The sequence below is a fragment of the Thunnus thynnus genome, chromosome 23, assembly GCF_963924715.1.
Source record: "Thunnus thynnus chromosome 23, fThuThy2.1, whole genome shotgun sequence".
Taxonomy (NCBI): Eukaryota; Metazoa; Chordata; class Actinopteri; order Scombriformes; family Scombridae; genus Thunnus; species Thunnus thynnus.
In genome coordinates this window covers 24,838,671-24,859,165 of record NC_089539.1, presented here as the reverse complement: position 1 = coordinate 24,859,165, position 20,495 = coordinate 24,838,671, and the positions used below count along the sequence as shown (strand labels likewise).

The 20,495-nt window shown below is 38.7% G+C and overlaps 1 protein-coding gene across 8 annotated transcripts in view; it reads left to right on the top strand.

The window, feature by feature from the left end:
• Positions 1-20,495, top strand: part of phf21b (PHD finger protein 21B) — a 112,636-nt gene that overhangs the window by 11,912 nt on the left and 80,229 nt on the right. For 4 of the 8 annotated variants that reach the window (XM_067581175.1, XM_067581174.1, XM_067581176.1 and 1 more), the window contains exon 3: positions 20,111-20,146. The exons of the other annotated variants lie outside the window; for them this stretch is intronic. In XM_067581175.1, coding sequence (XP_067437276.1) covers positions 20,111-20,146 — 36 coding nt within the window. The remainder of the gene's footprint in view (positions 1-20,110; positions 20,147-20,495) is intronic. 8 annotated transcript variants of the gene reach the window in all.

The following is a 20,495-nucleotide window of genomic DNA, read 5'->3' as shown; positions in this document are numbered from 1 at the left end:
GTCAGACTGTCTTGTTTTCCCTTCAGGGAATGAGAGAGTCATGTACCAGAGTGCTGCAGAGCTCGGATTATCCTACTCAAAAAGCCGTGAAAATTGCTGTAATAATTCAAAAATTGCCTCCCTGCATCTTGCACAGAGCCTCTTCTTCTTCTTCTTCCTCCTCTTCTTTTTTTTCCTGTAAGATTTGTTTGTGTAGCGCAGACAAAGTGCTACTGTGGCTGAGTAATTTGCATGTTTTGTTTGTGAGTGCAATCTCCTGCCCTTTATGGCCATGGTATTTTCAGCACAAGTCCATATCATTGCTCAATTTCACACAGACCTGAAGTTAATTGTCGCAGTTTCACGGACATCAATGTGTTTTCACTGTCAGTAGACGCAGCACCCCGTTTCCTCTTGCACTCAAATACCATCCACACGCTGCTTTAGGGGGAGGAAAGTTGAAGTCAATTATATTGGCAAATTTGGTATTTGCAAAGTTCAACCTGATGCTAGTCTGTGGAAGTATCTCAGTATCACGGATGTATCTTCTGATATTTATTGAGGTGTGAGGTTCACTGGATGTACAGATATAACAGATATCTGAGCTGCAGGCTGTGATGCTAACTGATCAGATCACACAAGACGATTTAATTTTGACAAAAGTAATGAAACAATCTTCCTCTAATAATTGAAAAGTTGAATTCATGAGCAATTAAACACAGTTTTACTTGGTCTGGTATGACCAGTATCTTTATGGTGGCTAATGTTAGCAACCTTAAAGGGCACATATTCAGCTTTTTGTGGTTTTCTGATTTATATCCTGTTCTGATGTCGGATGTTAAACATGATTAAAGTTCCAAAACTTGAGGTGAATGTACGTAGAAATGCTGCCTGCAAGTCAGAAGTCAGGGCTTCAACCTGCTGTGAACGCTTCGTTTGCAAAGTTACCTCTACTTCCTCCTTGTGATGACGTCAGATTGTTGCACATGCCCACAAACGGCCATCTGTTCTGTAGCCTTGGTTGCTAAGGTGGTTGCTAAGGTGTTTCCATGTGTCGTTCACATTGTCTAACATGTATGGATGGATTTGAGAAGTTGACATTTGGAGTAAAGTTTGTTTACGTAGCCTCCGGAGCCGGAGGAAGCTTCCTGAAAGCTGACCAATCAGAACAGAGTGGGCTCATCAGGAGGCGAGCCTTAAAGAGACAGGAGCTAAAACGGCCTGTTTCAGACAGAGGCTGAACTGAGGGGCTGCATAAAGGACCAGTAGAAGATAAATAAGGAGTTCTTAACTGGAAATCATGCAAAGATATTCCAGTAGAGCCCCAGAATATAAATATAGAGCAGGAGATGTGCGTGATACTTCCTCTTTAGCAGATAAAGCCAACAACTCTTCTATACTTGTGCCACCGTTACATTACATTTTCATGTTTTTCCATTTATCTCTCTCGTTGCAGCTCTGTGTGCAGCACTTTGTATTGTGGGACGTCATGAATGTTTCGCAATGTGCAAGTAAATCTTCTTCTTTTTAGTTGAATTATGAGGTTTGTATTATTTAATGAAGTCGAGCAGGAGATGAACAAACGTATCTCTCTGTATAAACAGTCAGGAGCAGCAGCACATGGCGGCCTGTGCGAGGTCGCTTCATCTCTGCTGTCACATCTGAATGGCTTCAGTCTGTCGGCTGCACAGCCGGCGGAGTGATGAGCTGGAGGGACAAAAGCTGCTCTGATTCGTTTTCTCAGTCTTCCTCATTCACAAGCCTCACCCTTAATGAACTTCCTCACATTTTGTCACCTCGGTATCGTAGCAACACGTTTTATCACAGTCCAGTCACCTGGCTGTTCATCTTCTTCTATTCTTGTAAGAAGCCAGTCACTGTCTTCCTCTCTGACCTTCAGAGGAACATAACAGGAGAACGTCGGCTTCTGTTGAGGATTCTCTGTTTTTTATCTGATGATATAATGTTTGGGAAAGTTGTGTCGAGGGTTAAAAGATAAATCCAGTAAGACAAATGTGTGTTTGTTGTCATTTATACGGTTCACATTCAGTCATTTCCTGCTTCTTTCCACCCACTCGTATCGTCCACGTCTCCGCCGTCCAGCTGACTGACACGATGAGTAAACGTCTTTTCCGACGAGGCGAACGATGAGACACGAGTGAATTCCTTGACACGGAAGCGAGTTGTGTACGCGAGTGCTTTCATGCATAACAGATTACAGTTCGGCTCAGGTGTGAGTCACCACTTATCTGTCAATCAGGAGACAACAGCGGACGGAGCTTTTCCTGTTTTTATCCAAGTCGTTGGGTCTTATTAACCTCTTAAAGTCACATATTTCTGCTTTGTATGTTTTTTTTAAGGCTGCATCATTTTGGACAGTTTTCCTCCAAAATTCAGCCATATTTAGTATCTTTAGTTACTTTTAAGTTAGATCAAGGCGTGAATCTGATTTAACAAACAAACAATACAGATAATATTTGATTTGTCCTTCTTCACACAATGTCAGTGAGTATATTTATTGGTAAATTGTGGCTGTAGTTCAAATTTTTTAGGCAGAATAGTTATAAACATTGCAAATGAGAGTAATAGAACCTGACCTATATTCAATATTCTCTGAATTTTAGGTTAATACAGATATATTGACGTCAGCACATTATGTTGGTTAATAAAAAGAAACTGCAGTTCAAAACCGCTGTAAGAAAACGGATTAAGAATTTAAAATGTAACATTATGTTAGTCAACGGTAACAGAAAATGTAACTATCAACGTATCGCTCATAAATCAGGAACACATCACGTTGTTTATGTTTATCATCGTTCTGATATTTAAACAAAAGTGTAATCGTTTGCATTTTTAGACATTTTTGGTCTTTTTATTTCAGTTTTAGTTTTATAAATTTAATGTGTAGTATTGTTATAGTTGATATTTGCTGTTTACAGTTGTTTTTACAGTATCTGCTGCAATATTTCAATCATAATTTTAATAATCTTTCCTTATCGGTTGATACTAGAGTTGCAATGATTAGTTGATCAACTAATGAAAATGAATCAGCAGCAATTTAGATCATCAGTTGATCATTTAAGACGTTTCCTTTGAATTCACTGGTTCCAGCTTCACAGATGTGAATATGTGTCGGTTTCTTTTATGACGAATAAACTGTTTGCAAGTCGAGACAAAACAAGCAAATTGAAAATATCAGTATTTTGTGACATTTTATGGACCAAACCGTTAATCTGTTCATTGAGAAAATACTCTGTGAATTAATCAATGATGTATAATAAACTGTTAAATAGATGTTTTTTGTATCAAAAATCAAGTATTATCTGGACTATTAATGAGGAGAAATAACTGAAATGGAAACTCTAAACTAAATGTTCTGTTTCAGATTTGACAACCAGCATCTAAATCATAACCATGTTGTTCCTGCAGACGTTTAATAATAAATATCATATTTTGTCACATACATCCACTGAGACCAGCTGGTAGAGTCTTGCAGTTTTGGTCCAGTAAGGCCTCCGTACTTCTTGAAGCAGCAGTTGATCTCAAATGTTCTTTCTAAATGTTAAATTCCATCAGTTTTCTTGCTGAATTAAAGAAAAAACCCAGCAGAGGAAGGCTGTAATTTTAAGGACAGTTCAGACTCTGTGCAGAGATTAGAATCAGGTCCTTGTTGAATCATTTTTCTTTCCTGTAAAGGGCGCGGCGTTAGGAAAGGCGGCCGTATTGACTTTTCCTTTGATAAGGTTTTTCCAGCTCGTCTCTGTGTTGATAACCGAGTCGAGCGGCCGGCCGGGGCTTCGGTCAGCAGCTTACCGGCTGACAACACCGCTGTGCACAGTCAGCAGCGAGACCCGGCCACAAGACCCACTTTATCATCAAACGCTGAGCCGCAACATCTCAACCCCGCTTTATGGCAGATTATTTTGACAGTTACCATGACAGCAACGTCTGAAATGTCTTCATGTGAGATTTCAAGAAGGAGATGTCCTTAAAACTTAAGATGAGTGACAAAACTTTTCATTTTATGGAAGATTTTTTTTACATAAAAATGGAGCCTCTAATCTGCCTGAACTGGAAGATTGGAAAAGTTAGAAAATGCAGATTTATTGTAAGTCATTGATCAATCATTTTATCTTCAAAAATAGTGAAAAATGCCAATTTATAATATCAATTAACACAAGATAATGTATTCAAATTGGTAATTTTATTCAGCCAACAGTCCAAAATACGGATATTCAGTTTATTATCATATATAAGAAAGAAAATCATGAAATCCTCACATTTAAAATGACATTTTCTGTTGATCTTTGCAGCTGGAATCAAGTATTTTAGATGTTTTTTTTTCCTTTTTTCTGTGGTCAACATGATTCACTTTGTGCATTATATTAATGTCAAGTACAAGTGGAGATTTTGGCCTGATGGTGGCAGATAAAAGTCTAAGATGAGTCACCAAAATGAGAAGGAATCATCCCTTAAAAGACGGGAAATATCTACAATAAAACTGATGGAAAACCAGCCAGTAGATGTTGAGATTTATTTCTATTAATGAAGCGTTGGACGGACGCTTTCACACTTTCCTGCGTTATTCACATTTTAATGAGGTGTTTAATGAGGTGAAGTTGAGTGATTTATCGTTTTGTAACCTCATAGTTTGGAGCAGATTATCTAGATTATTTCATGGCTACTTTCCAAATAGTTAATAATTGTAATTCTCATATTTTGAGGTGTATCTTTGGTAACCTTTTTATTTAGGTTTTATTTTGAAATTTTCAACACTAGTCACAATATGATACCTGAGTTTCTTAATGTCACCTTCTTTTAATAACTACAACTACTTTATGGTATTTTTATGCACCTTCAGACAGTCGTTTCTTACTTTAATTAAAAACAAACAAAAACAAAACCCTTCTGTCTTCCTCGTTGCACGTTTACCTGCTCAGCTAATTCAGAATTTGTCCTGTAAATCGTGATCGTCTGACCTCGCTTTGGATAAAAGGTTCAAATTGTAAACTACAAAACATATTAAATGTTTGAACACAAGCTGACTCAATACAACTTTGGTTTAAATCAGTAAATATCTGATAAAATAAACAAGTTTTAAGTTTTTGTAGTTTTCAGTACTTGTTGCTACGGACACATTTCAGACGGTATTAAAAAAAAAAAAAAAAGTTTGATACACAAAACTCCAACAAGCTGGAGACAAACTACAACTTTTAACAGACTTGATGCTGATTTCTTCTTTTTAACACACATACTGTCTAAATTAAATCTACATATTAATCCCAATCTCATCTGCTTTGCTGTTTTTTCTATCCTGAAACACTTCCTGTGTGAGTCTTTAATGTCTACAGGAAGTGTTTAAGACGTTTCCTTTTTAAACAAAAATGCCCCAAATGAAGTTTTTGTAGTCTTTTATGATGAATAAACTGAATATGTTTGGATGTTGATTAATTGGTTACACACACATACTGTCTAAATTAAATGTATGAATTAATCCCAATCTCTTCTTCCTGAATGCAACACTTCCTGCATATGTTTAAAATTAAAAGTCAGCCAGAAAAGGGAGGGATTATGCCATTTTGAGCTGCTGGAGGGATTTTAATTTGAAACATCTCTACAGGAAGTGTTTCATTGACGGTTGCGTAACACCGATAGAAAAAACAGCAAAGTAGAAACGACTGGAGATAATTAGTGAATGAGATCAGACATGTTGTACTGATTGAGTTGCTTATGTACATTCAGTATAATATTAATTCCAACATGTGAATAGAATAAAATAGAACTCAGACTTTACGTTATTTGGCTTTTATTTTGGCCACATAATGACTCAACGACGCATTTTAAACTCTAGAAACTTTTAAGATAATTGTCCGACCTTCTGAACCCGAGCTTGACCTTCAGTCTTCGTCTCCGCTAAGCTTCCCGCCGAGCAAACAGGAAGTGAGGTGGTTGGTGTTTGTGGCGAGCGTCTCTGGTGTTGTGCAGCTCTTTGATCAGTTAAAGGGAAGCGTGTGTACGGACGGACGGACGGGGGGGGGGGGGGGCGGAGGGACGGACGCCCCGCTCACATCTGATTCAATTAACTCACAGACTGACAGGATGATGGGCTGTAGCAGCATGCTGCTCCCGTAACCCACTTCACCTCCATCTGTCAGCCGGAGAGACGGAGAGTTTAATGTACATGCAGCTCTGCCAGAACACAGAAGCTTCACCGCCTCGTCCTGACGGTGTTGCATTGAATTTTCATCATGTTCCTGCAGCCGCTTCTCCAAAACAGAAGCAAGCAGAACGTCGCTTCTTACCTCGATGACGTGTCGGGAGGGTTTTACAGGAAGTTTCGCCTGCAGCTTTTCATCCAACGTTCACACTGTAAATGTGTTTCCCATCCAGCTGTTTTTATTCACGTTTTCACTTAAAAACATCTGAGTGGAAACACTGGAATACCTGAAGAAAAGTCAAACTATTGTAGAATAATAAAGGACAGAACTGGTCGGTCGCAGGAACATAGAAGGTGAAAATCAAAATGAACCACCTCCGCACGCTGTAATGACTTTACTGTGACTTTATTAAGAGCGAACAACACGTTCTGCCTGTAGCTTCTTCAGGTTCGCTCAGTACAGCTGCTGAGCACTCACAGCTGTGATTAATACATCTGAGTCACATGACTCATTATCACAGTCTTCATTCACTCAAAGTGAACATTTTACAAAGGGCACGACAATGAAAATATACATATTACAAAAAACATGATTAATGTTTAAACAAAGTTACAAGAATTACACCGTTTTATATAATTAAACTGCATTACATCCCGTTAATAACTGACTGAACAGGATGAGCAGAATGTCCCTCTGCATCACTAAATGGGAAGGGTGAGTCAATATTTAGTTAATATTTACATATCTGAGACAAAAACTAAAATCCTGTGTATAATTGTAGAATAGTGTTTGGTGTTGAAGGCTGTTCGAAGAGTTTCTCTGTGCTGACGTGTGATTGGTTGGAGGCCTTGAATAACAGAGTATTTCTAAAAAAAAAAAAAAAAAATTCATTTGTGATTCAAAAACCAAAAAACAGTAAATCTGTTATTTGTTTCAAAACAAAAAACAAAAAAATTGATTCATGATTCATCCCGTCTTCACCATAGCAACGGTCACTGAGGATCATGGGTAGGCTAATGTAGCCGCTTCCGCTATCGTACAAAACTGACAAAAATACTTGATTTCTAAACCAAACTTGAACGGTCTTGAATTTTGGTTTTTTGGATTTTCGTCCGGAAACAAAAAAAGGAACAGATCACGTGATTTTATGTTTCGCGTTTTTGGTTTAAAATGAAAAAACGAATCGGCTTGATGTCCGCAGACCTGTTTGATATTCAATCCAAAAAGGAATAACGATGTACGATAGCGGAAGCGGCTACATTAGCCTACCCATGATCCTCAGCAACCGTTGCTATGGTGAAGACGCCAGCGACAGCCTTAACATATAGTCAGTATAACATTATGTCGTACTGCAGATTATTGGTTTTTGAATTACAAATGAATTATGAATTATGCGATGATACCGGAGCCAAACTGCTCCGAAGAACAAAAAAAACTTGATGAAAATAATCGTTAGTTGCAGCAATAATCTTCACCTGAACAACGTCTGATGAACGTGGGAATGATTGTCTGTTTGTTGGAGTCTTTTTGTGGTCAGTTGTTTGATTGTTGGGCATCGTTTAGCTCTCAGACTGCTTTGAAAGTACTGAGACAATATTGTTAAGTGTTATAAAATTCGGCTTTATAGCTTCTTCATAACTGTCTTCATCAGCAAATCGAGCGTCGTAACGAGATCAGGAGACGCAGAATCATGAGATCTCTTGTTTAAGTTTGTCCGGTCCGATGAAAAGTGATGAGTTTTAGTATCAGACTGGATCTCGCTGCAGTGCTGAAGTTTCATAAAGCTGTTATTGTCGGCGAGGAGAGTCAACAGCTCCGACTGGCTCTGCAGGCCTGCAGAAGTCGGAGTTGAAAGTGAGTTTCTGAGCTCCCCAGTCTGCTGCTTTTGTATTAACTGGGCTCCGCTTTAATCTTTTATTTATCCTCTGAACTAAAGAGGTCATCCTGATTAAACATTGAGCGGGAGCGCTAGAGTTTGGGGAGTTTACAGCTTCAAAAAAAAAAAAAGGAAGAAGAAGAAGAAGTGGTGTCAGACTGACAGGAGCAGAAAGTCATTTTGTTGTTGCTGCTGTTTTGACTCCTGTCATCATTTCCTCCGTTTCTCTGGGATCAACTCTGCCGACTCATCACACCATCCCTTTATAAAAAAAACAACAAACCAATAAAGATTTTAAAGTGTTCAGATATTTTACCAGCAGTGGAAGAAATAATCAGATCCTTTACTGCAGTAAAAGTACTAATAGAGCAAAAATACTCCATTACAAGTAAAAGTCCTGCATGAAAAATCCTCCTACAGTAAAAGTACATAAGTATTATGAGCTTGATGTAGTTAAAGTATTGCAGTAAAAGTACATAAGTATTATGAGCTTGATGTAGTTAAAGTATTGCAGTAAAAGTAGTGGTTTGGTCCCTCTGACTGATATATTATTATATATGACATCATTAGATTATTAATAGTGAAGCATCAGTGTTAGAGCAGCATGTTACTGTTGTAGCTGCTGGAGGTGGAGCTAGTTTACACTACTTTATATACAGTTAGCTAGTTTAGTCCACTGGTTCCCAACCTAGGGGTCGGGCCCCTCCAAAGGGTCAGCAGATAAATCTGAGGGGTGGTGAGATGATTAATGGGAGAGGAAAGAAGAAAAAACAAAGTTCTGATACACAAATCTGTTTTCAGTTTTTGGACTTTTTCTCTAATCTTTGATTTTTGCTGAAATATTGGATCATTTGAACATTTATTGAAATGAAAGCATGTGAGAAGTTTAGAGGGAAAAATCACTATTTGGTGGAGCTGTTAACAACTCATAGACATGTGAAATGTGACCCCGACTACACACTGCTTTTTGTAAGACGTCAAAAGACAAAAAGGTTGGAAACCACTGGTTTCATCTTTAACAATGTGTTGTATTTTAAAAGCTTGTTATATTATCCATTGTGTCAAATCTTCATCTGAAAAGTAACTAAAGCTGTCAAATAAATGTAGTGGAGTAGAAAGTATAATATTTCCCTCTGAAATGTAGTGGAGTGGAAGTATAAAGTAGTGTTTGAGTAAATGTACTTAGTTACTTTCCACCTCTGGATTTTAGAGAAAACAAACAATGAGAAGAAGAAGAAGAAGGCTGTCGGTGTAATTAAAGCTCAGCTTATTAATACCTCCACCAACACAGGCCTGTCAGCCAGCCAGCGTGGGCTCCGTCTCCGTCTGCAGAGCTGCTGAATCAGCCCCTCCTCAGCATCCTGACCCCCGATTGGCTCAGATGTCTCTGTTAAACGAGTAATAATGGAGAGGCCGGGGTGTGCTGTACCATGAATAATGCTAAATGACCGCTCGCTGCAAATTATTAATTGTTTTTACTTGATCTGCTGAACTCGTGCGGACTGACTCGCAGCGGATCAATTACCGTGTTGTTCTGAGTGTTTGCAGCTCGTACTGTAACATACTTCAGTTCTGGACGTGACGGAGTGACGGCGTTAATATTTTACAGATATTGCAATACTTGAAGCTTCCAGTTCAGCCAGTTTTGCATCATTTAGCTTCATATTATTATATTTATCATTGACTGATTAAAAACCTCCAAGTTTCTCTTGACATCTGCGTCCACAGACCGGTTAAAGATCATAGTTTACTTTCCAGTTTTAAGAAAATGCAACAACAGAACAAAAAAAACTTTTCCTAAATACAAAAGTTTGAAAAGTTCTGTGATTGTAGATCAATGAAACGTCTGATCAAAGAGGAAATAAACAAGAATCTGATCAGACATTCAGAGCATACATGACACCTCCCAACTCTCGATGCTACAACACATTTTAATCAGAAAGTGTTTCCTGTATCTGAGCTAAGATGCTAACAAACGTTTTAAATAAACCACTTTTTTAAAATTTTTTTTATTCTGGCACCAAATTTTTACTTTGCTGAGTATAAACATGCAGAGAAGCTGCAGGAAGAAGATGTGAAGATGTGGAGTTTCGGCGTTTTGTCGTCGGAGGTCTTTGTCTCTGTGAGAAAGCGAGCGGAGAGAGAAAAGAAGAGGAATGTTATTGTCTTTCCCACCACAGCAGCTGGTTCCTTCTCAGCCCCTGCTGTCCAGGCCTCATTCACTGCTCTCTGATTAGCTTTTTGTTGCCTCTCCCTCAGTCTCCTGCCTCCACACACACACATATATATAAATATATACATATATATATATATGTATATATGTGTGTGTGTGTGTGTGTGTGTGTGTGGGTGAGGAAGGAAGTGGTTCATTCGTCAAGGCTTTTTTTTTTTTTTTTTTTTTTAAGGAACAAACAATGGACTCACTCAGCCAGCTAAACAGACATCACCAGAAAGAGGTCAATTATCAAAAAAAAAAAAAAAAAAAGACTAACAAAGAGGAGAAAAAAATCTCAATGTTAGTCTGATTAGTCTTTGTTATGGAAACCATTTCGTACTGCGGCTCGGAGAGAAATTGGACTCCTACTGTCGACATCAGGCCCTGATTGTACGTCTTGACATCTATGAAAATTTGAAATGCAGCAGCTCTTTTCTTTGCACTCTTGCAGCTTTGTGTGATGGAGGGAAAAAAAAAAGAAAAAAGAGAGAACATTGTGTCCCGCTCTCCTCCAGCAGGGTCCAAACCCCCAAAAAACTACCAAAAAAAACAAAAAAAACCCTTGTGAATCTGCTGAAATGTTGTTTTATTTTCTGTTTGTAAGTCAGAAGAGTGTGGGAGTGGCTTGTGTTTTTTTGGCCTCCTCTGCCAGCGTTGATTTACATACTCTCTTCTAGGCCAACATCCCACAATGCCCTGCTTTTTTATGCATTATTGAGTCTCCTAGTGGCATCTGTAAAAAGGGGAAAAGAGGCCTCGCCATAAAAGGAAGTAGGACTCCGTATTCAACAAGGGTGACTTCAAAGACCCTTTTGAAAAATTGATCAGATGGTTTGTAGCTAAAGTAGATCTCAGGCTGAGGCCTTTTCATCAGGTTAACATCACAAAACACAACCAGCAACAAGATTTATGTGCATGAAAGAGAACTTAAACTCGTAAAAAGGTCAAATATTTCTTGTTTTGTGAGTTTTCTGCTGGAGTAGCTCCAGAGATGTTTATTTTTCATGACCTAGTCTTTATACTTTAAGGATGCGTTCCATGGGAATATAGTAAAGTTGCCATGGTGATGCCATTTAAAGCTCAGGTTAATCATCAAATCTTGATTGCTGCTGTTTTTTTTTTTTATGGTGCAATCATTTAAAAAACGAGAGAGGAAGAAAGGAGCCAAACAGGAGACAAGAAAAGTAAACGTGAGATAAAAAGTTTTTGTTCGATAAGTTTTCTGTTTCCAAATACTTTGGTACTTTTTGGGGCTTATTAGATATTAAACAATAGTAATGGTTGATACAGACGCATTAAGTGATTTGTATCAGTTATTTCGTGACCGTTTTCTCGTTATAACTTGTTTTAACAGGATCCTTTTCATGTTATAATGACATTTATTTGTTATCACTAGCAAGAAACATTTCTTGGTTTAGCAACATATCACTTGTTTCACAAAATATGTCATAATAACATGAAAAATATGATGTTATGTGAAAGTTTTCATGTTATAACGAGACTCTGAGCAAATATTTTCTGTCGTGGCAGCAAAATGCTGCACAAATTTAAAATGTGCATAAAAACATAATTTGTAAATTTCTTTTTCTTCAGACATCAGGAAACACTTTTTACAGATATTTCAACTTATTATCATTATTATTATTATTATTATTAAATGCACACAAACAAAGGAGAATATTTTCTTTAACTTTAATGCAGCCGTCCGCAGGTGATGAAACACACCTCATATTGTTTTGTAATACACTTAATAGCAACATGGTTCCAGTCCTCGCTGTCTAACCGTCAGCACAGGTATCTGTGACCTTCACATTTTATGGTGGAGCAGCTCAACAAGCGGCAGCAGTCGACTCCTGTAACGCCCAGTCTGAGAGTCTCTTCAGCACCAGTGAAGTCCCAGCTGGGTCATCAGTCCCATTGTTGTCGCCCTCAGCCTCCATGCGTATCTGAGCGACACCCCACGCCCGAGGTCGCGCTGCGTACGGCTCTTCGACGCCTCCTCGACGCTGCCTTTCTCTGTGGAAGGTCACGGGGTCGTTCATCACATTACATCACCCGGATGATAATAAAGACCGCACTAAACGTCACGTGCTGCATCGCAGTAGTGGCCGGGTCCGCCAATAAATAACCTGGAAGCATTGATGTTCCCTGCAGGGATCTGCAGTCACTCCATTATTTACTGATGTGCCCTTCATTATGTCGTTATATGTAAAAATGTTCAAAATAATGTTGTGTGACAACAAAACGTTTCAAATCTTAGTTTAAAAAAAGCTTTGAAGGTTAAAAACAACTTAAAATAACAATTTATGTTAAAATATGATTTAAAAATTCAACAATCTGCCACCAAATCTTAAATTTTGACTTCTTGTGCACAACTGATGTTTAAAACTCACCAGTGTTGGTAGATTTGGGGATTTCTGGGTTCTATTAGGAGTTGTGGATTGTTAGTTGTCTTCATGATGCTAGTCCAGCGAGTTCCTTCATGTCCGTTTTTGTCTTTAAGTTCAGTTTAACCTCGTTAAAGTTTCTGATGTTTTGTCGCTCATGAGTGAAATTGAATTGAAAGAGTCTCCTGATGTGTTTCCAACAGAAATGTCAGGAACTGGGAGGAATCACCCAGAGCGTCACTAAAAAAGAGAAAAGACTTTTCCCAGCAGGACTCGTCTGATAAAATATCTTCAAATAGACTTTTCCCAAAAGTTGCTGTTGGAGAAAGGAGGTCGTTTTTAATTCAGGTTGATACAGACGTTAATTAATGCAGGAATCAGTTAAAGAAGGTTTACCTGATCTCATCCTTTTGTTCTGTTTTTATTCCTTCAATACTTCTATAATCTTGTAGATTCATTCACATCGTTGCGAGTGTCAGAAAGTTTGTCCTCTTGCTGTATTGCTGTGTAAAGTTTGGTTCTGGTGACCCTGTGAGGTTTTATCTTCCTACAAATTTTCCCTTCGACTAACACTTTGGTCCATGACAAGATATCTCCAGGACTAATGGCATCCTGTAGAAGCCCTGTAGCTACAGAACAAGACATGAAGTAGTTTAAACATTCCCAGAGTCCAAAATGGAGCCAGTTCATCCTCTGGAGAGAATGAATGTCATCAGCAATTGTTAATAAATATATATTTTTGGTCTTATTTTGTCCAATCAACAGTCTGAATACCAAAGATTCAGTTTACAGGGAAACAGATGCAGCAAAATAGAGCTGCAATGATACGATTCTGACAGAAAATTAATCTGCAACTATTTTGATAGTTTTAAAAATGCCAAATGTTTGCTGCTTTTAATATTTGACACTTTGTCATAAATGATCATTAACTGAATATCTTTGTGTTTTGGACTGTTGATCAGACAAAACAAGACATTTGAAGATGTCACCACCTCTGACATTTTATGAACAAAACAATTAATCAAAAAAATAATTGGCAGATTTATCAATAATGAAAATAATTGTTAGTTGCAGCCCTGCAGCACAACTTGGAATTTTTGCTTAAAAAATGACTGAAATCATTATTCAGTTATCAAAATAGTTGCTGATTAACTTTCTGTTGATCAATTTATCGTTGCAGCTCTAAAGATTTCCATATTTCCTCTTTAAAACTGGACATTTCTACTATTTGTTGAGAGACGATGCTGTTGGGAGGCTTCAAACTCCAAAACCAAAAGCTGACTTTTAGTCAGTAAATCAAACTGGATTCAGGTGTGTTTGAGAGGTCACACAAAACATCTGCTAATGCCGTCGGGGACATACGAGGTCACTTGTATCCCTGATGAACTCCAGATGTGACCTGAGCGATCGGACACGAGCTGAAAAAGTTTCCTGTTTAAAAGTTCAGCATCCTCGCTGGCAGGGTGGATCTGGATCCGCGGTCCACGTATATGGAGGATACAGGCATGCGGGTGCCGTCTTGGGGATCATGCCTCTGTTAAGCTGTGATGAGCTGTCAGGTCTACGCCTCTGTATGTCTAATCCTGCCATCCCTCCCAAATCTGATCTCATCCACAGATCTCCAGCATAGCTCAAGGCATCGCTGCTTTAATACTGATAATGCCTTTCTAGTTTGTGGGGATATAATCTTTGAAAATCCTCTTAATCAAAGCAGCAGCGACACAAACATTGCCTTGGAAAATGGCCGAGTAAAGACTTAATACAGTGGAATACTACGGGGAGTTTCCCCTCGTTTCCTGTTGTTCATATGTGACGTTCAGCAGCTAAATTCACTCGTTCTGTTGAGGAAGTGAAACATTTATCACTGAAGGTTCGTGCTGTGAGTAGATTCAGGTATCGGCGAGCATCTTCTGAGTCAACATGATGAAGATTCTCTTGAGTTTTAATTTCAATTCAATCTGGTACTTAACACCCCGATATTATTTACATATCAATTTGAGAAGAGTTAATAAAGCCGTCTGTACAGTACAACTTCTAAACTGTTTGGAAATAATTAGCATTGCCAAAGGCTTATTTAGATATAAAGTGAATCTTCATGAACAGATGTTAACCTCCACAGAGAGGTGAAATAAAAGCCAAAGAATATAAACATGTTTCCTCTCTGATAGTCTGTTGTGTAATCATTGCTGGAATTTAATCATTTAAAGGATTATTGTTGTGTTTTGAACTTACAGAATGCGTCAAAAAGTCTTTGAAACTTATCAATCTGGATCAAATAAAGTCTATTATTAAACAAACCCAACTCAAGGTCCAGTTTAGAGTTGAAACGGTCTTTTAATTGAACTAATCAACTGCAATAGAGCTGCAACAATTGGTTGATTAATCAATTAATCAGTCTTTTTTTTTTCTGAGCAAAAATTCTCTGGTTTCAGCTTCCCAGATGTGAATATTTTTTGGGTTTATGAAATTAATAAAAATAATGAAAATAATGTCAATTTTTCAAGCCAAAAAGCTAAAAAAAACAACCTAATTCCAGCTTTTCTTTTCTTATGTCGTCACAAATGGAATATTTTGGGTTTTTTTTGAATATTTGGACAAAATATTCATTCAAAAAAGTTAATTTTTAACATTGGAAACAATATTTTGACCAAACAGTCCCAACTCAAAGCCAGTTTATGGACCTTGAGCTGTTAGAAGCTGCTGGTGTCAGGACATCTTCACCAACTGCTGTTTCTAGAAAAATAATCTTTATAGCAACCAGAATGCGACGTATTGAAACACCTTCAGGAGCAGGTGGTGATTATTAAAGACCTGTCATTGATTACTGAGGATGTGGCAGATAAAGATTTTAAAATGTTAACTTGTAGTTCTTCTCTAACATGAGACTTCCTATAACCTGAACTTTTCATGACCTTAAAAGTTCCTTCTTGTGTTTTTCCTGTATTTTACGTCATGTTTATCTGCAAACTATTTGTCTTTTGCAGTTTATAGTCAGTATGAATAAAACTGGATGTTGACACAGCTAAATATTTTCTGTTTGGTCAAAGCTCAACACTGTCGAGACTGTTTCGCCACAGATGATGCAAAAGATTTGGACTGTTTTTCTTTTCAGTCCGGTTGTGCAGAGTTGATTTGGTTGTAGTGGACATTTTGGTCTAATGGTGACACTGAAGGGAAGTTCAAGCTCATGACTTTACAGTTTTTAAGATCTGTCGGGTTAGTTGTCCACATATTTTACTCCATAAGTCAGTTTTTTTTTTACCCAGCAGTCTCTGCTGTTGTCATTGTGTCCAGTTTGAACGTGGATGTAAAAAGTGAAATCTCAGATGTAGAAGGCACTGGTTGCACTGCGGCAGCAGAAGCAGTGAAGATAGTGAGTTGCCACCACGGAGGAGCGGCGGTGCTTTGATGTGAAGTGTGTTTTCTTTGTTGCGGTAGTGGAGGAGCCTCTAGGGAGGCTCTCAGCCTTCATCCAGACCCCTCCCACTGTCAGACGCCGCTCGCCAGCCTCCCTGATCAACTTCAAAGTTGGGGACATTTCTGCCTCAAGTCTTTCTGCTTTGAAGTGAATCAGGAATCGGGGCACATTCACAAAGGTACATTCATGTAACTGTAAAACTGACTGCGCTCTGTAATTCTGCGTTGATATCCAGATTTGTTATTGGCGCTCAGGGCCCAGAGGTTTGCCGTAGTAATGAGCCAGAAGATGAACTAACAATGACGGAGTGTCCTGACTGTGAAAATGCTCTCTGAAAGCAAAATGAATCTGCTGGGTGTCTGCAGGCAGTTATAAAGTCAGGTATCATTACTGAGCTCCTTTTTAAAAACTATTTAAATGTCCAGCAGATCAACTCTGTATTTCCATAACAACAGAAACACTGTGAATCAGTCCGACAGACGCCGCTGCTGTCGTCGATGGCAACGAGCGAAACATTCAGCTCAGGAATGACACGTTATAAATGAATCTAAAGTCATCATTTAAAATGTATTTATTCTTTCTGTAAATTGACTGAACTAATTGTTTTTAAATGATATAACGTTTGATGAAGGACACATAATGACTTGAAACACCTTTACAGATTGGATTAGACCTGGTCCTGATTCAGATCCGACTCTGGACTTGATTCAGGACTACATCACAAGACTTGAGACTTGTTTGTCCCACTTTGCTTTCTGTTCAAACTTCCAGTGGTGACATGTTGGATTAAATGAAAGTCTGGGAGTCTTTATGTATTTTTCCCATAATTTCTACCAGTAATAATAAACACTGAGTGCAGCAGTAAATATTTTAATATCTACATTTGAGTTTCAGGCTTTAATTCCATTCAGCTTTCATCCTATAACACATTGTTCGTCTCTTTGTTTTGTTTTTATTCTCACTTTCACTTCATACAGATTCATCTACACTATTATGTAACAACTTCTAGGACGGACAGCAGGACAAAATGAACCTGAAACCTCCTTTGATGCTGCTTATTTTTAAGATTCAAGCTCATCAAAACTGATTAATCAGGTGTGAAAACGTCGTCTTTTTTTTTCTCTACAGATCTTAATAAGATTCCTGCTTCACATAGCGCTCGGTGTTGAATACTTTTACCACCTACATGTATGGATTAGCATCTAATTCTAGCTCACGGCGTTTCAAAGATCTGAACGTCTGCCGTCATCATATGTGACACTTCCATTTTCTGCCTTATTTTCCTCTTTTTTTGAAGTAAAATAAGAGTAGAGAAAAAGTGCTGTTTTCTTCTTTTTTGTGCAGGTAGTGATAGAAATGTGAGTTAATTTTAATTTCACTGCTAATTTTTGATGGAGCTATTTCCAGCTGAGTGTTGAGGGCAGCGGAAGAATAGGTCTGGATGTGTTTCAGATAATGAAAACACACCATCCAGCGGCGAACGGGCCCCTTTTTTTTTTTTTTTTTTATCCCGCTGCAAATCCTCCCCCTTGTTAGCTCATTACTGCTCAAGCACTCTGTTAAGACATTAAGTCAGGAAGTGAAAGCGTGGAAGAAAAAAAGAGAGAGAGAGAGAGAGAGAGATGTGTGTCTGTGTGAGTCACTCACCTAAAAATATCAGCTATACTCCTCCTGTTCTCTCCGCCGGGTTACGCTGACCTGTGAGTCAGAGCTTCAGCTGGAAAGGGTTTTGGAAGCAGCAGCCGGCGTTTCAGTGGAGGGGGGGGGGGGGGGGGGGGAACCTGGTGATCTGACCGGGAAGAAGAGGAGGATGTTTGTCAGGGGAGCGACGGGAGCAGACGGAGGGCAAAGCGATATGATTTTTTTTTTTTTTTAGAGTTAAAGGACGAGAGAGGAGAGGAAAAGATGGACAACAAACAACAACAAAGCTGAGAGAGTGAAAGCAACTTCAAAACAAAATGGCTGCTTTACAGAAGCTGAGAGCAAACAAAGTGTCTGCTAATCATTCGTTAACTTGACGTCATACAGAACCTCAAAATATAATCACATCTGCATACGAGTCAGGCTGCAACTGACGATCATTTTCATTATCGATTAATCTGTTGATTATTGTCTCAACAAGTCGATTGTTTATGAAATATAATTAAAAAAAAACTGAAAAAGTCGCGGTGAGGTCTTCAGTCTAAAATGTTAAAATATTCAATTAACTTTCATATATGAAAAGGAGAAACATCTGGATTTTTTCTTGGATCAACTAATCGATTAATCGTCACGGCTCTGTGAACGAGATATGGATAAAATATCTTTTGGTCATAGATCTAATTGATGTGCACAGATTATAAACATTTATCTTGAATATGATGGTTTTGTGCAGACAATAATAATCTTTTGCAACGTTGGGAGCTCCGTTAGACGGATATTTCTTTTCTTCTGCTCAGTTTTTTAATCAAATCTGTTTAAATATTCTGATTATAATCTCGAGATAAACACTTAAGTAAATAAATACTTTTCTGTTTTCCTCTCTGATGCCTCTTTACGTCCGAGAGAAATGACTCCATTAATAAAAAAAAAAACTTAAAATGCGTAGAACAAGGATAAAACTCACCGGTTATCCTGAGATAAGAGTGTTTTTTATTTTGTTTGACATTTTGATATAACACTATAATTAAATCTGTATCTATTTATCAAATCAGTTCTTGTTGTGGCGTCTCCGGCTTGTCTGATATAATGAAAACAATCGACTGTGGTGGGAAGCCGGTGAGGGATCATGTCTTTTGTTGCGCTTTCACCGGTCGGGGAAATAATCACCTGTAGGGCTGCGTATTGTTAATTTATTTGTGATTATTGTTGTACGATACCTGAGTTTCGGTACAGATATCAAACTGCAGTTCCTTGAATGACCACTTGAGGCTCCAGAACAAGTCAATCCCCATAGACCTCCATGTTAAAATGTCCAACTTTACAGCAGAAATAAACATGTTTACAGCCTGGTACAAACAACGGTTTTGGTCTCTGTAGCTAATTTCCTCTTTCATGACAACTGTACGGGGGGTGAATTTTTTTATAACTCACCCGTTTAAATTTTATTAAGCTGTAAAGTTCTGCATAATGAAGGACATGGCTGCTTTGAGTGACAGGTCCGCCAGCCGCTAGGTGGCTTGTTTCAGCCATTCGGCCCGCCTCCTTGCCCATTTTTGATTGGCTGGGAGTTAGGCAGCGTCACGCACTGCCAAGATGGCGACGGCCGGAGCGGCTCACTTTGAGCTTCAAAACCGCTCTTCAGAAACCAACGAGTGACGTCACGGTGACTACGTCCATATTTTTATACAGTCTATGCTATTAACATAAAAAACTTTGTACTGCAGTTCTCTGAGAAATATACGATTTACTACAAAGTCCAGAGGTTGTGATTTGTAGCACAACAAGCTAATGAAGCTGTAAACAGAACCGTGTTTCTGCACATGCTCAGTAGCGTCTGCCTTACACAGAACTACTCTCTAGAGACTGAAAACATGATCGGATAGGATAGCGTCTGGTTACTATGGAGACGACTGAAACCTTTCCCTTTAAATTTCTCTTTAATTTCTGTTGAGTGACACTTATCGAAAGTGTTTAATCAGCCTTTACACAGAACTACTCTCCGGAGACTGAAAACATGATGCTGTTATTAGTCTTTGGAGCCGTTTCTAAACAAACTAACGTGACCAAACTCTTGATGATGAAGGAATGTGTCACCCAGTGCAGCGGCGTGACTCAACAACGGAGGAATAAGATATATCAGACTTTAGATACACACACGATACTTGTTAGTAGATCAGTTCATTGTTGGTTTGGATCCAAACATGAAGAATATAGAAAATGGTCAGAATGATCCTTTTTTAAAATGAGTTTTCAGGAGGACGTGTGGTTGAGTAAGATGCACCTGGAGCGCAGTGACACATTTCTATGTCGTGTTTCTGGTTTCTTATCGTCTGTGAGCAGCAGTATTTGTTTCCACGTCCACACCGAGCTGGATGTCGACAGTGATTTGTTGTTTTTTCTCTCTCTCTCTCTCTCTCTCTCTCTCTCCATGTTCAGCCTCTCTTCTCTCTGCTGCAGCCAGAAGATGGCATGGTTCGTATGCAGTCTCCTCTCACACTACAGATCAGGGCCGCCACGCTATTAATAGCCCTGCCATGCTTTTTTAAATGTGTGTGTGTGTGAGTCTGTAAATAAACTGCTGCTCGCTCGCTCGCTCGCTGGGAGGGAACACAACTGGACGAGCCGGGCCCTCTCGCTCTGCACACAAATGCGAAACGTGCACATAAAGCAACGTGACAGTTTATTGCCGTGTAAGTGGCTTGATGACTGTGATTAAAACTGAAAAGGGATTTCCTGGTTTGAGCTGAGATTTAGGGAGCGAAGCTGCAAATGTGTCACCTTTCTTGACAGATTTCCTCGGCTACAGGGCACCTTTTTTTTT